Genomic DNA, 20798 nt, shown 5'->3' on the forward strand with positions numbered 1-20798 from the left:
GAAGACTGGCGTCATCGAGGTGAACGTGATACCCTGATACTGCAACGCAGCGCCGATGGAGGCCTGCATCAGGTACTTGAGCAGGAAGGGTTTGAGGACCTCAGAGCAGCGACTGAACGCCGTCAGGATGTAGAGCAGCCTCCACCCTCGCTGGCAGCTGTCACTGTAAATACACACACACACACGCACACACACATGCACACACGCACACACGGGCTTTTGGGTGCAATTAAACCTTAACGGCCCTATACAGGTGAAATTAATTTGACTTTCTGCAAACTTCTTAATGCATGTCCAACTGTTCATTGTTTCAGTAGGCTTTTTTTTTTTTTGCACAATTTGCTGATATATATATATACACAATATAAAAGTTGAAGCCTATAAAGCCTGAAACATGAAATATATTTGAGAAAATTCAGAAACTTCCACATATGACTTGATGTGTTTCATATTTGATACATCCGGTCAAAATGCTTTAGATTCGTACATTTATAATCATTTATTTATATTATTTATTTATATATATATATATGGACGCAAATTTCCGTGAGCCCGTCCCTAATGTTTTGCATCATGTTAGGCATTAAAGCAGCAGACTTTTGTGAAAGGAAATTCATTGTTTGAACGTTTTGCTGATTAACTATACGGTACAACGTTCATATTCTTTTTTTTGTCTTAATATTTTCCAGGATTTATAATGATAAACCGCTTGAAGCTAAGAATTGCACAGAAGCAGAATGTACAAAATGTTTTCTTTAGAAAACTGGAAGATGTGCAAAAAGTCCTGAAACATGGATATATATGCGCATTTAAAAGTTGAAGCCTATAAAGCCTGAAACATAAAATATATTTGAGAAAATTCAGATTCTTTGTAAATAAAGTATTTCTAGACAAACGAAAAACTTTTTTTTTTTTTCAAAATCAACTTCCTCATATGACTTTTGATTTGTTTCATATTTGATACATCCGGTCAAAATGCTTTAAATTCGTACATTTATAACTGTCAAAAATATAATAATAAAAAGACATATATCATATTTCCAAAAATCTATTAATTATTACTATTAATAAGTATAGGTGTCTCTTCTTTTTCAATTGCAAGACCGCTGGAAAAGCCATCAGCTGGGTGATACTGCCCTCTAATGGATAATCCGTGCAATGCATGTGTCAGATGATATACGTCAGGGTTTTAATGGGAAAAAATCATATTACACTCATGAAATAAGAGGGCTCAAAATGTCTTGTATTTAATATGATACTTTTAGCTTTATAGGGTTAAAGAAGGTCAAATAATTAAAAAGCACAACTTTAGGTTCATGTTCCAACTGAAATTCGCTCCCAAATCCAAAATATATTTTTGTCAGATGTCGTAAAACTCACGGTTTGGCGCTGGTGTTGGCCGTGATCTGTTTGACCACTTGACAATAGGCCTCATCCCTCATCAAGGTGAACTCGCCAACCAGCTGCAAACACACACACACTGGATGTTAAACCAACACACAACACCGCACATTATATTGCAACTCTGATCCTGGAACTGAAACGGATGCATGCGGGTGTACCTAATGTAGTGTCCAGTGAGCGTGTACGTACATTGAGGAAAGTGCCGACCACTTCCTGTTCTGTCGTCCCCTTCAACGGCGAGTCCCCCATGAAGCGCATCGCCGCTACGCAAAAATGACACAAACACAACAAAATGTTATGCATTTGCTTGTAAAATGTCGGGCCGATACGCGTCGGACATACAGAGGAAAAGATCTGCCGCCACTCGGTTCATGGTCGGATCCGTCAACTCTATGAGCGATTCGGTCAGCGGAATCTGGAGACGACACAATGCACAAGGAGAGTTGTTTGATGTTCATTTTAACCAGTCAAATGTTGCTACATTAGAAAAAAAAAACAATAACAAAACACACACACACACAAAAAAAAAAAATATGTCATCAATGAGGTCATTGGGACACCTTGGAGAATTTGATCAATTCTTCGGGCTCCCTGGACACGCGGCTCTTGCTCTTATTCTTCAGAGAATCCCTTAAAACAGCAGTAAAATTATTATTATTATTATTATTATGGAAAATGTCAGTATAATGATTACTGCATAATAGTCGATTTAATAAGAATTTTTTTTCTAGCAGTTGATTTTAAATGTGTAACAAGATATAATAAAAACAAGATATAATAAAAACAAAATATTATATATGCACTAATAATAAAAAATATAATATTATTTAAATGTAAAAAAAAAACAAACATACAATATATGTTATAGAACAGTTAAAATTTTGTAAACTGCAAACACACAAATATGAAATACAAATAAAATACATGTGAAATATAAGTGTAGGTTTTTAAGAATATCCTTTTGTCGACTCCGTGCGTGCGTGTGCGTGCGTGCGTATGCGTGCGTGCGTAGTGATGCCGAGTGTGCGTCTCACCCTCTCCCAGGCGTGGCCTGCCTGAAGTAATTTCTGGCAAACTCCAGCATGTCGTATTTACTGTCCTGCAGAGTCCTCTCGTCCATTTCTCCATCGAAGCCGTCCGCAGGAACCCTCTGACCAAAAGCAAAGATGGCCGACATGGTGGCACGCATACGTTCATAAAGTGACGACCTGCAACGTGCTTCTCAGTCATGAATCCTTTTTGGAAAGCAGTACCAAGTAAGAAGGTTGCGGTCCCGAGAGAAGGTTCTAGTTCTGATGATTATGAATTTGGAAATGTGAATAGATTCGGAAATATTGAATCTGTCTAAAATAAATACATAACGAAATGTCTATGTCGCATACGGGTTTTCTGAATAATGAGACATTTTGCCTTGAACTGACTTTGATGAACGGTTTGGATATTTAATACAACAAAAAATACTCTTGAGAATTATTATTTTTTTAATTATTAATTTTTACTGTTAGCTACAAATAAGCGAATTCTGTTGGCAAAATTAAGTAAGAACGAGCCAAATACATTCTAAAGTCATCAACGCACAATTGAGCACCCGAGTCTTTTATTTTGGGGTCGTGTTCATTTCGTCAACCAAAACTCAACAAAAATCATTTCATCATCACACATTTTTCCCCCCGACTAAAACGAGACTAAAACCCTCATTAATAAACAATAAGTGTGACTAAATCAGTACGCATTTTCAGCAACAAATGAAGACGAGGCGAAAATATACTTCACTTCATAAAAACTGCACTAAAATCTGTGGACATTTTAGTTCATAAAGAAAAACGAGAGGAAAATGATATGATTCTGTACAATCAAATTATGCCAATAAAATTATTATTTTTTTGCAGCGTAGGAAGAGCAAATGCCGGTGAGTAACGTTAAGAGCTTCTCTGTAAGCATTCTCGAAGCATTTTGTATGAATAGCTCTTCTTTTAAGTGATAAAAGTGCCGCGACTAGCGTGCTAATTAGCATTAGCGAGTCAGACTGGAGTCGATCATGACGATTCTTTGCGCTTGTCTATAAATTGAAGCAGAAATCATCGTCAATCAAATCTGATTCTGAATCAAATCGCAGACCCAAAAATTCAGAACCGAATCCTGAGACGATTCCCACCCCGCGACGAAGGATCGTACCTCGATGGTCTGGTCTATCTCGTGCGCGGCCACGGCGGACGCCACCGCAACGGCCACCGCCGACGACGCGGCAAACTGGCCGGCGCCGCCTCGCGGTTCCGCTTTGCGGTCCAACGGCAGCGACAGGAAGTCGGGCGGCGCCACGTGGTGGACGCACTCGGACGGGAAGGCGCCAGAGCGCCCAAACACCGCGCCGAACTTCCAACCTGTCACACGACGAGGGGTTGGAGGTGTTAAGAGTATATATATATATTTGTATTCTACTCTTTGCATGTTCAATTAACTGAATGGTGAGATTCTGGTGAAGAAGTCCCTTTGCAAAGGTATCAGAAATTTCTGGCCACACAATGAAGACACTCAAACCGTGTTCTGTTCAGATTGTGTGTCCTCTTCTCCTGCACATCATTATTTATTGAAAAGTGGGTGAATACGAAAAGTCTCCTCCCATCAGCCCACAGTACATTTGTTTACAACTCAGTGAATACAAGAGAATCTGTTCCCATAGGTATAAATCAGATTAGAGAAAAACAATAATACATCAGCCTGTCCCTCCCCTCTTCCGACTGAGACCGGTACCAGGCTATACTCCCTTCTTTTCTCAGGAGAGTGAGACAGATAAGAATACAATAGACCATGCTATTCATTGAGCTACACAGCTATAACTAAATGACTCCAAAAACGGCTAAAATATAAATTGAAACTGAAAAACAATGTTAATAATTTAACAGAGGAAAAGGAACACGAGCAAATATGGACGGACGGAGGAGGATTCGGATGGATGTCAAGTGAAGGCAACGTGTTGCTCGTCGGCACTCACCGAAGTCCTGCGTGTCCTTCTTGACCTCCTCCAAGAAGACCACCTTCTTCCTCACCACGCAGCCGTGCGCGTAACCTGTAACACGCACACACAATCTTGAGCCACGCGCGCGCGTGCCGTCCCTCATCCACGGCAGTCCGTCCGTCCTTCCGGTCACCTTTGTCCAGGCCGTCCAGCACCTGCAGCCGGATGACGTCGCCTTTGTGGAAGGTGAGCAGGTGGCGGCGGTCGGCCACAAAGTTGCGCTCGGCGATGACGTAGTCCGAATCCTTCTTGATCTCGCCGATGAAGGCGTCCACCAGGTGCTTCACCTGCGGCGCCTTGGCCGAGAACAAGATCAGCTTGTCGCTGCTCAGGTTGAACTCCAGCACGTTCTCCGAGGGGATGGCGACAAACAGGATGTCTGCGTAACTGAGACGTTGCGGTTTGGCGTCAGAAATGGGATCTCCGGCGTGGCGAGCAATGAGAGTTATATTACATCTATTTTGTTTGAGCTAAAAACGATTCCGTATTTAACTTAATTTATTGGTGTCAGAAATGGGATTCCGCAATACTTTTTTCTTTCGCTCGGGGGCAGAGGGAAATTTTGGTGTCAGAAGGAGAGGCAAAGTTTATAAAAAGGATCATAAAAGGTGCCACTTGCAGGTGATGAGGTGCATTTTGGGCACTACTTTTTAGTCCTATTTAGAAAAAACTTTTTTTTTGCATAAAAACAATACATCAAATGTTGGTGTCAGAAGTGGGGTTCCGCAATACTTTTTTCTTTCGCTCGGGAGCATAGGCAAATTTTGGTGTCAGAAGGAGAGGCAAAGTTTGTAAAAAGGATCATAAAAGGTGCCACTTGCAGGTGATGAGGTGCATTTTGGCCGCTACTTTTTAGTAACATTTATAAAAAATTTAAAGAAAAAAATACATCAAACATTGATGTCAGAAGTGGGTTGCACACATGATTTGTCCTTCACTCAGGGGCAGACGTTGAGCATCTTCCTACCCCAATCGACCTTAAGAGAGGTGACAATTGACCCATTAAATTGCTCAAATTGGGTCGTCAAATGTTGGTGTCAGAAGGAGAGGCAAAGTTTGTAAAAAAGGATCATAAAAGGTGCCACTTGCAGATGATGAAGTGCATTTTGGGCACTACTTTTTAGTCCTATTTAGCAATTTTTTTTTGTTGCATAAAAACAATACATAAAATGTTGGTGTCAGAAGTGGGGTTCCACATGTCATTTTGTCTTCTGTTGAGGGGCAGAGGCTGAGCATCTTTCGACCCAAGTCGGCCTTAAGAGAGGTGACATTTGACCTATTCAATTCCAAACTTTTTTGTTTAAAGATTGCTCGATCGAATGTTGGTGTCAGAAGAGGAGGCAAATCTTGTTTAGAAAAAAGTATGCATAATGAAAGGTGACACTAGCGGTGATAAAATATATTTTGCAAGTTTTATGTAAGGGGAAAAAATGTTTTGCGCTATAAAACTATGCAGCAAACGTTGGTGTCAGAAGTGGGATCCATACGTGTATGCCCTGAGGACTCTGAAGTAGTCTGGTGCGGCGGCACTGCTCTTCACGGTCTTCAGCAGCTTGATGCCGCCTTGCGCCACCGACAACACTTGCACGCCCGTTCCTACGCTACCCTGTACGCACACACACACAAAAAACAAATTCGGGCAATCAAACCCACGGCCTTTTGGTCACATGGCGCATCGTTATCCACTTGTGCACAACCGGAATGTGTGCAAGAAGTGCGTCAATGCAAATGCATTCAGCTGATGTCCAATATTTCGAGGAGTTGTTGCCTAATCTTACACCATTGAGTTTGCTTTTTGACCAAACTTTAAAGCATTTTATGGTAAGAAGACGAGTCATTTCAAAAAAAGGTATCGGTCACAAAAAGTGTTTGCCTTTTCAGTACAGCGTATACTGTAGTTTCTATTCGAGACTCGAGCATCGACAATTTTCGAGAAAGCTTTAAAGCATTCTATAGGTGGCATCCATTTTTAAAGGATATTTGCCACACACCCTCTTGAAATCTATTAATGTAACACAATGGAGTGTAATCAGTGCTGTCGATTTTCTATTCAGCGCTCGAGCATCCGCCATTTTTAACCAACTTCTACGCCATTCTCGACAAGAATCTTGCGTGATTTTTTTTTTTTTGTAATATCTGGAAGACACACTTGGGAAAAAAAAAGTCTGTCTAGTTTCTATTCAGCACTCGAGCAACCACAATTTTCAACCAAACTTTAAAATGTTCTCCATCAAGAACCTGCAATTTCTACACCACGTTCTTCAAATACTGTATTTTCGTGTAAATGCTGATTGCTGGAGTCTAAAGTTTTTGAACCAACCTTTAAATGTTTATGGAAGAGGATTAGGGCCAGTGAAGAGAAAAAAAAAGTTGGTCAGGATTCTCACTTTATTCAGAATTCTGACTTTAAAGTGAGAATTCTGACTTTAATCTCAGAATTCTCACTGACTTTATTCCAGAATTCTCACTTTAATGTCAGAACTCTGAAGTGAGAATTCTGACTTTATTCCAGAATTCTGACTTTAATCTCAGAATTCTGACTTTAAAGTGAGAATTCTGATTTTAATCTCAGAATTCTGAAGTCAGAATTCTCACTTTAATCTCAGAATTTTGACTTTAAAGTGAGAATTCTGACTTTAATCTCAGAATTCTCACTGACTTTATTCCAGAATTCTCACTTAAATGTCAGAACTCTGAAGTGAGAATTCTGACTTTATTCCAGAATTCTGACTTTAATCTCAGAATTCTGACTTTAAAGTGAGAATTCTGATTTTAATCTCAGAATTCTGAAGTCAGAATTTTCACTTTAATCTCAGAATTTTGACTTTAAAGTGAGAATTCTGACTTTAATCTCAGAATTCTGAAGTCAGAATTCTCACTTTAATCTCAGAATTTTGACTTTAAAGTGAGAATTCTGACTTTAATCTCAGAATTCTCACTGACTTTATTCCAGAATTCTCACTTAAATGTCAGAACTCTGAAGTGAGAATTCTGACTTTATTCCAGAATTCTGACTTTAATCTCAGAATTCTGAAGTCAGAATTCTCACTTTAATCTCAGAATTCTGAAGTCAGAATTCTCACTTTAATCTCAGAATTTTGACTTTAAAGTGAGAATTCTGATTTTAATCTCAGAATTCTCACTGACTTTATTCCAGAATTCTCACTTTAATGTCAGAACTCTGAAGTGAGAATTCTGACTTTATTCCAGAATTCTGACTTTAATCTCAGAATTCTGAAGTCAGAATTCTCACTTTAATCTCAGAATTTTGACTTTAAAGTTAGAATTCTGACTTTAATCTCAGAATTCTCACTGACTTTATTCCAGAATTCTCCCTTTAATGTCAGAACTCTGAAGTGAGAATTCTGACTTTATTCCAGAATTCTGACTTTAATCTCAGAATTCTGATTTTAAAGTGAGAATTCTGAGAGTGAAGTCAGAATCCTGCCAACCTTTTTTTTTCGTCTCTCTCCACTGGCCCTAATCCTCTTCCATGGGTTCTAAAGCAGGAATCCCAGCATTTTTTTTGTAAAAAATGACATCTGTCAGGTACTTTTTCTTCTTCGTCAAAATCCCAATCTTTTTCCGATTTCCAGGCCCCCTCACCGATGCCGGGAAGAGTCGGGAGAAGTAGATTTCCCAGGTGTCCCTGGCGGCCGTGACGATGGCCTTCTTCACGCGTTCCTCCACCGGATCCGTGTTCTGTTGCACCCCGTGTTCATCTGTGAGTCACGCACACACACACACACACACACCCACACACACACACGCACACGCACACACTGAGAGTGTCATTTTGGTAAGCGTGTGTAAAAGGCGTGTGGGAAGAAGAGAAGGACTACCAAAGAGAGCTTTCATCCGCTGCCTTTCATCCCGGCGGATGCGGACGCACGCCTCTGACAGGGTGTCGTTGACGATCTGCGGAGGAGCGCACAAATTAAGCACGCCGCCTTTCATCTGTTGCGTCGGCGGCGATAAAGCAGCGACGACAAGCCGGGGAAAAAAAAAAAGGAGAGTCGAAAGGGGAGCGCATAAAACAATATTTGGAGATGGTTTGATGAGCTTAGTGGAATGTTTAGTCACACGTCACAATGGTTCGCTCGGTCACATGCGCGGATGAAATGTGCTTTTTTTTTTGGCCGCATTATTCCAAAGAATGAGCTCGTCTTTGGGTGCTGCGCTTCAAGGTGTCTTTGAGTGATGGCGATGGAATACTGACTTTCTAATGAGGCAGAGTGTGTACTGTCTTTGACAGGCAGGGTCTTTGACTTTTGAGCTTTTAAGGAAACTATGCTTCGAGTGCTTAATTTCTACTACAGTTAAGTGTCTTTGAGTTCTTAAGGCGACGAAGTGTTTTTGATGTTTAATGTTATTCTGAGTGTCTTTGAGGGTTGATTTCTAAGGCGACTGCGCATCTTAGTCTTTGAGTGTTACAGCTTTAAGGTGACTAAGTGTCTTTGATTGTTGAATTTTAAGGGTCTTTGATTGACTTCCTAATAACAAACGCGATTTTAGGAGACTTAGCGTCCTTGAATGTTGAGTTCCAAAATGACCAAAGTGCCTGTGAGTCTTTGCGTGTTGAGTTTTTAAGGTGACTAAGCATCTTTGACTGACTTTGAATTTGGGAGTTTTAAGAAGACGAAATGTCAAAGTGTCTTTGAGTCAAGAGCTTCCGAGGAAAATCTGTGTCTAAAAGTGAGTCTTTGAGTGTTGAGGATTTAAGGTGGCTGAGCTTCTTTGAGTTCTGGCTGAGTTTTTAAGGCAAGAAAGTGTCTTTGTTGAATTTTCTCACTTCAACTAACCATCTGTGTCTTTGAGTGTTGACTTTTAAGGTGACTAAGCATTTTTGAGTCTTTGAGTGCTGCGTTTCTGAGGCAACCAAGTGTCTATACTTGTTGAATTTCAAGGTAACTAAGTGTTTTTAGGTGAGTGTGTGTCTTTGAGTGACAATGAGTCTAAGTGTCTTCAAGTCTTGGGGCATTAAGTTTTCAAAGTGACCAAGTGCCGTAGAGTCTTGCATTTTTAAGGTGACTTAGCATCTTTGAGTGACTTTGAATTGAGGGGTTTTAAGAAGACAAAATGTCAGAGTGTCTTTGAGTCGAGAGTTTCAGAGGAAAATAAGCGTCAAAAGTGTCTGAGTCTGAGTGTTGAGGTTTAAAGGTTGCTAAGCATCTTTGAGTGCTGGCTGAGTTTTTAAGGCAAGAAAGTGTCTTTGTTGAATTCTCTCTCTCTTCAACTCAGCATCTGTGACTTTAAGTGTTGCATTTCTAGGAAACTCGGCATCTTGGATTGTTGACTTTTAAGGTAATTAAGCATTTTTGAGTCTTTGAGTGTTGCGTTTCTAAGGCAACCAAGTGTTTATATTATAAGGCAACTCGGTGTCTGAGTGTGACTTTTAGTCTTTAGTTTTTTTTTTTTTTAGATGAGTAAGTGTCCTTGAGTGACAATGAATTTTTAGGGTTTTAGGCTTTTTCAATGTTGGCTAATTTAGGTCAGCTTCAGTGTCTTTGAGTGTCATGATTTGCATCACCTGTTTGAAAATCAGGTCCAACACCAGCGGATTATTGAAGCTGTCTTTGGGGTAGAAGACCTGCCAAAGAGACGATCACCCGTCATACGATATCGTTACGACATTTCGCCTGAATCGTCACACAAAAATGGCATCAAAGACAATCCAAACAAAAGAGTGCGCGTGCACCTCCTTCCTGAGGCAGAGCTTCCAGGGAACGTTGGTGTAGGTGAAGTGTTCCTGGTTGGCGCTCTGGTGCAGTCTGGTCTGGATGCGCTCCGATTCCACCGGAAGCTCTCGAGAAACTGCGGGGCGGTTCCAAATTCACATGAGTCACGTGACCCGGGGTCGTACGTGAGCGGAAGGCGTGCTGGCGGGCTGTCAGGACCTGGCGGAGGCACCGGCACCGGACGATGAGGCGCTCTGCCCTTTGTGCTCTTGGTGGGCTGGAAGCCGGCCTCCTTAATGGCAGATGCAGACGGTGGGGGGGCCACGGGACGCTTGAGCTAAACATGCAGACACGCGTTTTCAGGAGATAGTTTTTCACTTGAAGCTTCTTTGAGTTTACAAGGCAACAACGTGTCTTTGAGTGTCGGGTGACTAAGCGTCTTTGACTGCTCTTTGTAAAGTGTCCTTTTGTGCGCACAGTTAGACAGCACTTTTATGCTAGACTTGCGCTAGGCACAAAACAGGGCCCAGAGCGTTGAGTTTGGGATGCGATGACGTGTCTTTGAGTGTTGAGTTTTTCAAGGTGGCTAAATGTCTTTCAGTTTTGCATTTTTAATGTGACCAAGTGTCTTTGTTTGCCAAGTTTATAAAGTAGCTGTGCATCTTTGGGTGTTGATTCTCAAAAAACGACGAGGCGTATTTTGGTGTCTTTGAGGGTGACTGTGTCTGCTGAGTTTTCGAGGTGAGTAATCATCTCTGTTTTTAAGGTGAATACATGTCGTTGCTTATGCATTTTTAAGTGTTGATTTTCAAAAGTGACTGGGCGTCTTTCGGTGTCTTAGAGGGTGACTATGTGTCTTTTTCAATGTTGACTTTCTTAAATTGGTACGCCTCTTTGAGGGCTGTTTTAAGGCGACCAAGTGTCTTTGAGTGTCTGACTTTGAAGTGCTGTTGAGTTTTCGAGGCGAGTAATCGTCCCAGTTTTTAAGGCAAGCACGTATCTTTGGGAGTCTTTTGTTTTTGACAGTCTTCAAGGTGACTAACTGTCTTTGAGTGTTTGTGCGCGCGCACCTGCGCAGCAGGAGGCTTGTCCATCTGTGGTTTTAAGATCTGCAAAGCTTCATCACGAGGCGTTTGCTTCTTCTTAAATTTACCCTCTGGTCTCCTAAATGATAAATATATTATAAGTGCACACACCCTTATGTCACTGTGCTTTCTATGATAGCGCTATAACAATAATTAAAACAAACACAATCATAATAATAGTAACAAAAATAATAATGCTGACACCTTTTCCCGGGCGGAAATGCCTCCATCGGGGGAGGCGGAGAGTTGTACCGCCTGATAATTTCTGGGGTAAACAAAGAACCATTAACAATCAAAATGCAGTGTTGTGTTCATGTAATAAATGAAAAAAACATTTGGATACAAAAAAAAAAAAAGAATACTTAATTATATATAATTAATTCTATGTAGTATTATTCCTCCTTTTAAAAACACATTTTACCTTGAATATCCTGACTCGGCACAACAAGCTCAGAAACCCGAGCTGAGTACTTCACCATCTCGCCAGCAGGGGGGGCAGGAGACTTAGCCACTGGGGCTACACACACTCACACACACACACACGCACACACACACACACAATTAAAAAGCTAGTCAAAGTTCACTAAGCAGACTAAAGAGAGTCAAGTCGTTTCTTACCAAACGTTTTGGCTGGTTTGTCCTTGTTGATCGGACTTCCTGGAGCTTTTCTCTGAGGACCGAGGACGTCCTTCTTATCATCATGAGACACAACCTGAGCATCATAACATTGCAATGACTCATTAGCATAAATATTACATGATTATAAATGCCAGAAATGACTTTTTTTGTTGGTTGTATGTTGCAAAAATAGCTCGTTGAATGCTGGACAACAAATCAATTTGCCAAGCAATCATGATAATCTATTTAATGCTTAATTACGATCTTGAAAAATAATCTTACGAATGTATTAGAATTGGACTAGAAATAAATTATACAAGAAACATTTGGAGAAGAGCAGAATATTTAACACGAAATAATAGAAAAAGGTATTTCGAATGTTTAATAGGATCTTTGAGTTTTTAAAGTGATTTGGCGTCTTTGAGTATATTTGGTCAATGGGTTGATGAAACATCTTTGAGTGTTGGGGTTTTAAGGCAAATGAGCATCTTTGAACGTTGCGTCTTTAAGGGGACGAAGGTCTTTGAGTGTGTCTTTGATAACGTTTTTCAAGCCACTTTGTGTCTGAGTGTATTTGAGTATTCCGTTTGAAAATTGACCGATCATCTTTGTGTGTGACGATGACGCGTCTTTGAGTATTAACTTTTCAAGGCAACTAAACATCTTGCAGTGTCTTTAAATGGTGAGTTTTTAGGGCGAGACGAGGCAGCTTTGACTGTTGATTTAGATTTTTGTTGAGTTGACTTCCAGGTGATTAAACATCTTTAAATTCTTCTTAAAATGACAAAGCATATTTGAGTGTCTTTGAGCATTGAGTTTGTAAGGCAACTAAGCATCTGAGTAACTTTTGAGTGTTAACGTTTTGATGATGACAGTGTTGACTTTCTGTTGAAGTGATCCGGAAGTGGCCTAAAATCAACAGGAAGTGACCTGATTTCAACAGGAAGTGACCTGGAAGTGACCTGATTTCAACAGGAAGTGACCTGGAAGTGACCTGATTTCAACAGGAAGTGACCTGGAAGTGACCTGATTTCAACAGGAAGTGACCTGGAAATGACCTGATTTCAACAGGAAGTGACCTGGAAGTGACCTGATTTCAACAGGAAGTGACTTGTTATGGTCACAAGGCGGGTCTTTGATTGTTACATTTTCAAGATGACTAGGTGTCTTTGAAAGCTGATTTTCTAAGACGATTAATTGTCTTTGAGTGTCTTGATGCGGCAACCTGCGCATGAGCCTGCGGCGACGAGGTAGACCCGCTTCTGTCGGTTTGGGCGTCGCCCGTCTGAGGGTCCAGCTCGGGCTCGGACGCTGGAGGATACAAACTGGATGCCGAGCTCGCGGCGGCGTAGGGAGACGGCGTGAAGTTGGCGTATGGGCTGAGCGGGATGTTGGCGTAGGGACTCGGCGGTATGTCGGCAGCGTACGGGCTGGGTGGGTGCTGGAGTAGGGGACTGGTGGGGGGGCTCATGATGGGTGAGGTCGGGGGGCTTGACGGGGCGTCTGTCACGGGGGCCACGGAGGCAACAGGAAGTGACATCACAGCTCCTACGGGAAGCACTCGCACAGCTGCAGGACGCAAAATCATTTGTGTCAGAAACATGCTGTACAATGTGTGGTGGTGTTTTTTGAGGGTGGTCTGACCGCCGGGTGGAGGCGGGGGGCCACCCGAGGGGCCCTGGTCTTGCCAACCGACCCCTCCACGGCCCTTCAGCCTGCTGGAGAGCAGTGCGACCGAGTCCACTTCCTGTCAAGGACCACAAACATTGGTTACAGGTAAGTTCTGGAAAATACATGAAAAATGTAAAAAAAAAAAAAAAAGCAATGTAATACCATCATTACAGTCTAGCAAAATGACATTGTGTTGTGAAATGAAGAAAAATGTGCAAAAAAGAGACAATCTAAAAAAAGACGTGAAAATAAAACCAAATATAAAACTAACAATATGATTAAAAAATAAATACATTCGAACCTATTGATTACAGTCAATTTTGCAGCTGTTTTTCATGCTAAGCAAAAATACATGAAAAATGTAAATAAACTGAATTATTTTTTTTATGTGACAACACTGATTACAGTCTAAAAAAATAGGCATGTTGTCCCTGCTAAGTAAAAAAAAAAAAAAACTCAAAGCAAAGCAAAGATAAGCTGGTTGCACTTGTAGGTAGGTGCTGGGCCGGTAGATGGAACGGTAGAGTCGTAAGTTGGTAGGTAGATAAGTAACGACTGTAAGAAGAAATGTAAGGCCTCGGTTTATTTGAAAATCAATGATGTTCTAACTGTTTGACATGAAAGATTGATCCCAGAAAGAAAGCCCATCACTGAAAATGAACATGACTTGAGCCGCATTTGTCAGATATCATTTCAAATCAATGGCGGTCTGGCTGTGAAGCAGATGAGCGCACAAGTGGATCGGTGCGAGAGTGCTCACCGGAGGCCAAATCCCTATGAGTGTATTTTGCGGTGGTCTCCGAGCACAGCTTGGTGAATAAAACATGGCCGGGTATACTTGAGGGAAAGCTTTGGAAAGCACTGGGGCAATAAATAATAAAGCAGACTAAAATGCAAGTCCTGTATGTGGAAATGTGCTGTTGGGAATCCACACCGGGCCCCGCGGACTTTGTGGATGATGCAAAAGCTTCTGTGGTCGCTTACTGTCCATGCATCCTGTTTGTTTAAGAGCCAGATAACCGTAACCACCGACAGTAACTAACAAACTCACTTACCTACCAATCAGTCAACTTGCTAACTCATTTGACTAAAGAAAAAAACGAACTGACCGACCATTTAGTTTGTACTTGATCAGGATATAACCAACAAAACAACCTACACACTAACTAGTTTGAATGTAACGAACTAACTGAGTAACTGAACAGCCAACAAACCCACTAAAAGCACACTAAGTAACTCATAAACTGACGAATGACCAACCAAGCACTAACTTTTTATTTACGGGATGGCACGTCATTGTGCTAAACAAGCAAACCAGCTTGTAATTAATCATGCTGACTAACAAACGGATGAACAAACTGCCCCCCCCCAAAAAAAAACATAAACTAGTTTGTATATAATCCGATCCGATCTATTATTTTATAACTAACAAGATAAACAAAACTGGCCAACCCAACACACTACCTAGTCATGCTAACAAGCCAACCAACCGATCAACATGCAAAGTAGTTTATATGTAATCATGCTAACTAAAATAACCAACCAACCAACCAAGACACGTACAGTATTGTTTCCCCTTTTGAATCAAAGCATTCATGCATGCCCTTCATCAGGAAAGTGTCTGTTCCTGCCTGGTAAGTTGATCCACTGCCCGGCCAGCCTCGTGAAATCACCGTGGCCATCTGGTACCCGTGCCAGTTTCTCGGTAACTGGGTAACGTAATCGGCCAGAGAGAGCTCTGTCCAACACATCTGATACACGTTCATTCCTGTCGGCAACATCTGATAGCCGGTGACTGACGGAAACCACGGTCGCGTTCCGGTTTGGAAATGGAAGAATCTTTCATTGTCATTAGCGTCTTGAGTGTCTTTTGTGTGTTGAACTTTGAAGGTGGTTAAGCGTCTTTGAGTCACTGAGTGTTGAGGTTTCAAGGGGACTAAGAGTCTTTACAGAGCTTCGAGTGTCAGTTTGGATGTTGTTAGAGTAGACAATATTAAGTATTGTACTCTTTGCGTGTTCAATTAACTGAATGGTGAGATCCTGGTGAAGAAGTCCCTTTGCAAAGGTATTATAATTATCAGAAGCTTCTGATGACAAAAACTGACGACACTGAAGCCGTGTTCCATCAGATTGTCTGTCCTCTCCTCCGGCATATCATTATTTATTAAAAAGTGGGCGAATACGAAATGTCTCCGCCCATCAGCCCACAGTACATTTGTTTACAACTCAGTGGAAACAAGAGAATCTGTTCCCATGGGTATAAATCAGATTAGAGAAAAACAATAATAATCAGCCTGTGCCTCCCTTCCGACCGGCAGAGACCGGCCCCAGACTAAAACTCCCTTCAAGATAGCAAATGGAATAAACCCGTTGCCCTTCTTCTGAGAGTGAGACAGATAATACAATTCTATTCATTGAGCCATACTGCTATAACTAAATCCAAAACGGCTAAAATATAAATTGAAACTGAAAAACAATGTTAATAACTTAACAATGTCAACTACGTGTCTTAGAGTCTTGAGTTTGGAAATTGTTGCTGTGTGGTCACCATAAAAAGTGAAAAACGATTTGGCTGATCTCAGTGTATTGGTATGTAACTTACTGCACTCCCGTCGGACAGCACCGGGTCAAACAGGCTATCCAGATAGCGGTCCATTCCTCGATGAGGCTCCAAGTCTAAGGAGAGGATGCCCTGCTTCCGTCAAACATACTTTTGTGTAGGAGTCTGTGTGTGTGTGTGTGTGTGTGTGTGGTTGTGTGTGTGTGTGTGTATATGCACTAACCTTGGCTAGCAAAGCCATCAAGGGCAATGATGGCCGATGTTAGGAATTCGTCATTGGCATCAAATCCACCACCCAGCAGACTTCTACAAAAACAAGTGAGGAAACAAAATGTGACTTTTTTTAGATTCATTTAAAAAACAGAAAGTACATATTTAACATTCAGGAATTTTAATCAATGTGCCATACAACCAAGAAACTAGCTTGTATGTGTTTGTGCTAACAGACTACAAAACTACTAACTAATCAAGAGAACCAACCTCCCAACTAATTAGTTTTTATGCAATTGTTGTAATCAACTTATGAATTACATGAAGTAAATAACAACCAACACACAACCGACTGACTAATCAAACAATTAGCTGACTGGCCAATTGACCAGCTTATCTGGCCACCTAGCTAACTACCAACCAACAGATCAACTGAAAAACTACCAACCAACTGGCGCAGCATGCAACCAACCCTCTACCTAGTTTCTTAGTAACAGTGGTAACAAACTGACCATCTAATTGTCCAGCAACCAACCAACTAACTGACTGAATAACTAACCAACTCATGAAGTAACTAAATAACTAACTGACAAACTGACCAAAAACAACCCAACAAGCAAGCAAACTAACTCACTGACTTGTTTGTATGTCGTCATGTAACCAACCAACCAACTCACTCAGTAATTGACCAAGTAACTCACCAAACCAGCCAGACAAGGTACCAATTAGCAAGTAGACTAACTAACTAACTAACTAACTAACTAACTAACTAATACATTTGTTTATATGAGTGTATGTATGTGTCTTACATGCTGGCATTGGCCCGTACACGTCCCGGTTCCTGTGCAGAAATGATGAAGTAGCTGCTGTGCTTGGGGAATTGGGCAGGCAACTCCAGGTCCGACATCAGGTCCAGGACATAGTCTGATCCTTCCAACTCCACCCACTGCGCCGACTCCTTCAGCAGCACGGACCAGCCCCGACGACCCTCTGTCACGCCCCTGATAACACACACACACACGCACGCACGCACGTATGCACGCCCGTACCAGGCTCACTTTCACGACATGACACTCGCCGAACTCACGCTAACTAAATCTTTTCTGTTACCTGTGTTGCAAGATATCGTTAGCCATGTTCTCCCCTGTAGTCCAAGAGTGTACAGGACACAGGACGGATATGCCTGGAGAGACACACAAGTTGAACAACTAACTAACTAACTAACTAACTAACTAACTAACTAGCTAAATATCTAACTAACTATCTATCTGACTATCTAACTAACTATCTAACTAACTAACTAACCAACTAACTAACACAACTATTAAAATAAGCACCTCGCCACTAATAAAATCACAGATCAAACACAACTGTGCTAACTGACCACCTAACAATTCACCAATCAACCAACATTTACCACCTAACTGAACAAGTAATCAATGAGCCAGCCAACTTTGTAACTACTTTATATGCAGTCATGCTAACCGACTAACTGACCAACTAAGCAACTAGCCAGCTGACACGTGACTTTCTAAACTAAACTGACCATATAACAAACCAACCAACCAACCAACAAACAAACCTATGTTGTATCAAATAAAAAGCCGAAACCTAGTTACATGAAAAAGTTATTAGAAACTGTTAATAATAATAATAATAATGATAATAATAATAATAATAAAAATGTCAATCTACTGTAAATCATGACACACGACTAATTAATGGGTTTTTGTCCATATAGCAGAAGACCCGTTATTTTAATAATATCCCCCTTCATGTATAGACGATGTTGTGGCCTCGTACCGTCAAAACAGTGCACGTGGAGTAAGGCGTGCGCTCTCTTGCGGTTGGCGGTCCACTCCAGTAGACATGGCGGGTAGGTGCGCGTGTACTCGGGCCCACCGCCGCTGCACCGCTGCACGGCCTGCAGCAAAGCTCGCTGACACACCGAGTCGTAGCCCTCGGGCCCGTAGTCGGACACGAACCTGAGAACGGGACCCGAGTGCACGCAGCAACAACCACAACTAATATGTGCTGATTTATTTCATCATGACAAACAACACATTGCATTAATGCTCAAAACTATTGCGGCGGATTAATTAAGTGTCGTGTTAGTTTGCAAGTTAATTGGTCAGTTAACAAAAGTACATGAGAATGAGTAATCCAGTGGGTTAGCAATGGTTGTTGGCTAGTTGTATGCATGGTTGATTCGATTATTTTGGATTAATTAGTTTGTTAATAACTAACTAACTAACTTGTCACCCTTTGGCAAAACTAGAAATTTGGTATTGGTATGATGATTACATAAATTCTAAGTTAATCAGTTAGCTAATAACTAGTTAGTCATGAACTAATTTTTTGAGTAAGTTACTATTGCAAAGTTGGAAAGTTACTGCCTCCTAAAAAACGACAGGTACATAATAGCATGTCAAAGCATTTTTTTTTTTAGCTTTAATTTGTTAGCTAATAACTAGTTAGTCATGAACTAATTAGAGTTAGTTGCTGTTGCAAAGTTACTTCCTCCTACAGAACCACAAGCACGTACTAGCATGTCAAAGCAAGCGATTGTTTAGCTTTAATCAGTTAGCTAATAACTAGTTAGTCATGAACTAATTTTTTGAGTAAGTTACTGTTGAAAAGTTGGAAAGTTACTGCCTCCTAAAAAACGACAGGTACGTAATAGCATGTCAAAGCAAGCGATTGTTTAGCTTTAATTAGTTAGCTTATAACTAGTTAGTCATGAACTAATTAGAGTTAGTTGCTGTTGCAAAGTTACTTCCTCCTACAGAACCACAAGCACGTACTAGCATGTCAAAGCAAGCGATTGTTTAGCTTTAATTAGTTAGCTAATAACTAGTTAGTCATGAACTAATTTTATGAGTAAGCTACTGTTGCAAAGTTGGAAAGTTACTGCCTCCTAAAAAACGACAGGTACGTAATAGCATGTCAAAGCAAGCGATTGTTTAGCTTTAATTAGTTAGCTAATAACTAGTTAGTCGTGAACTAATTAGAGTTAGTTGCTGTTGCAAAGTTACTTCCTCCTACAGAACCACAAGCACGTACTAGCATGTCAAAGCAAGCGATTGTTTAGCTTTAATCAGTTAGCTAATAACTAGTTAGTCATGAACTCATTTTTTGAGTAAGTTACTGTTGCAAAGTTGGAAAGTTACTGCCTCCTAAAAAACGACAGGTACGTAATAGCATGTCAAAGCAAGCGATTGTTTAGCTTTAATTAGTTAGCTAATAACTAGTTAGTCATGAACTAATTTTTTGAGTAAGTTACTGTTGCAAAGTTGGAAAGTTACTTCCTCCTACAGAACTACGGACACGTGCTAGCATGTCAAAGCAAGCGATTGTTTAGCTTTAATCAGTTAGCTAATAACTAGTTAGTCATGAACTAATTTTTTGAGTAAGTTACTGTTGCAAAGTTGGAAAGTTACTTCCTCCTACAGAACTACGGACACGTGCTAGCATGTCAAAGCAAGCGATTGTTTAGCTTTAATCAGTTAGCTATTAACTAGTTAGTCATGAACTAATTTTTTGAGTAAGCTACTGTTGCAAAGTTGGAAAGTGACTTCCTCCTACAGAATTACAAGCACGTACTAGCATGTCAAAGCAAGCGATTGTTTAGCTTTAATTAGTTAGCTGATAACTAGTTAGTCGTGAACTAATTAGAGTTAGTTGCTGTTGCAAAGTTACTTCCTCCTACAGAACCACAAGCACGTACTAGCATGTCAAAGCAAGCGATTGTTTAGCTTTAATCAGTTAGCTAATAACTAGTTAGTCATGAACTAATTTTTTGAGTAAGCTACTGTTGCAAAGTTGGAAAGTTACTTCCTCCTACAGAACTACGGACACGTACTAGCATGTGGACGCAAGCCGTTGTTTGCCGCTGTGCGGTTGTCGTGATGAACTTACTTGAGCAGGTGCTTGGCCAGCCTTGCGGAAGGCAGGAAGGCAGACAGACATGAGGACATGAGGAGCCAACCGCGCTCGCAATTCAGCATGTTGGGATTCCTCCAAACCTACAAGAGGACAAACAAAGAGCTCGGCGTGACGAAACAACATGTCCACCTTCATTCAAGTTCGGCGAACGCCGCCTGGACCTGATTGGCCACTTGAGCAAAGATCTCGTCCCGGAGCTCGGCATTGGCGAGCCCTCTCTGGATGATGTAATTCCCAAACAGGTTCTCCTGAGCTCCGTTCAACTCCGGGTCGCCCATGAAACGGAGAATCTGACACAGGCACATTATGTAAAAACTAGTTAGCTCGCAAGTAATGTGGTTGGCTGGTTAGGTTGATGGTCAGATCGTCAATGGGGTATTGTAAACATGAGTTAGTTTGGCTATTAGTTGTATGGTTAGTTAGATCACTTGGGTCAGTTAGTTAGCACTGTCAAACTAGTACGTTTGGGAGATGGTTATTTAGTTAGTGGTATGGTTAGTTGACTGCAAGGTAGGTTGGTTGTTCGCATGGCTGCGTGAAAATTATGTCGATTGTCAATTTAGTTAGCTGTATGTAGAATTGCTTGGTTAGTTAGTTGGTTGTAAGTGAGA

At 41.1% G+C, this 20798-nt stretch overlaps 1 protein-coding gene across 1 annotated transcript in view; it reads right to left on the reverse strand.

The window, feature by feature from the left end:
* Window positions 1–20798, reverse strand: part of myo15ab (myosin XVAb) — a 44901-nt gene that overhangs the window by 9775 nt on the left and 14328 nt on the right. The window contains exons 28-55 of the mRNA XM_086082032.1: window positions 20349–20477; window positions 20161–20267; window positions 18046–18227; window positions 17353–17425; window positions 17052–17243; window positions 16256–16338; window positions 16075–16148; window positions 13446–13548; window positions 13027–13370; window positions 11802–11895; window positions 11605–11709; window positions 11388–11448; window positions 11169–11262; window positions 10318–10435; window positions 10119–10234; window positions 9951–10010; window positions 8263–8338; window positions 8027–8142; window positions 5908–6026; window positions 4554–4807; window positions 4397–4471; window positions 3580–3785; window positions 2439–2554; window positions 1965–2034; window positions 1747–1819; window positions 1594–1667; window positions 1381–1463; window positions 33–163 (exon numbers count right to left, since the gene is read on the reverse strand). Coding sequence (XP_085938158.1) covers window positions 33–163; window positions 1381–1463; window positions 1594–1667; window positions 1747–1819; window positions 1965–2034; window positions 2439–2554; window positions 3580–3785; window positions 4397–4471; window positions 4554–4807; window positions 5908–6026; window positions 8027–8142; window positions 8263–8338; window positions 9951–10010; window positions 10119–10234; window positions 10318–10435; window positions 11169–11262; window positions 11388–11448; window positions 11605–11709; window positions 11802–11895; window positions 13027–13370; window positions 13446–13548; window positions 16075–16148; window positions 16256–16338; window positions 17052–17243; window positions 17353–17425; window positions 18046–18227; window positions 20161–20267; window positions 20349–20477 — 3328 coding nt within the window. The remainder of the gene's footprint in view (window positions 1–32; window positions 164–1380; window positions 1464–1593; window positions 1668–1746; window positions 1820–1964; window positions 2035–2438; window positions 2555–3579; window positions 3786–4396; window positions 4472–4553; window positions 4808–5907; window positions 6027–8026; window positions 8143–8262; window positions 8339–9950; window positions 10011–10118; window positions 10235–10317; window positions 10436–11168; window positions 11263–11387; window positions 11449–11604; window positions 11710–11801; window positions 11896–13026; window positions 13371–13445; window positions 13549–16074; window positions 16149–16255; window positions 16339–17051; window positions 17244–17352; window positions 17426–18045; window positions 18228–20160; window positions 20268–20348; window positions 20478–20798) is intronic.

The sequence above is a fragment of the Leptonotus elevatus genome, chromosome 8, assembly GCF_054856555.1.
Source record: "Leptonotus elevatus isolate MCC_2025b chromosome 8, RoL_Lele_1.0, whole genome shotgun sequence".
NCBI lineage: Eukaryota > Metazoa > Chordata > Actinopteri > Syngnathiformes > Syngnathidae > Leptonotus > Leptonotus elevatus.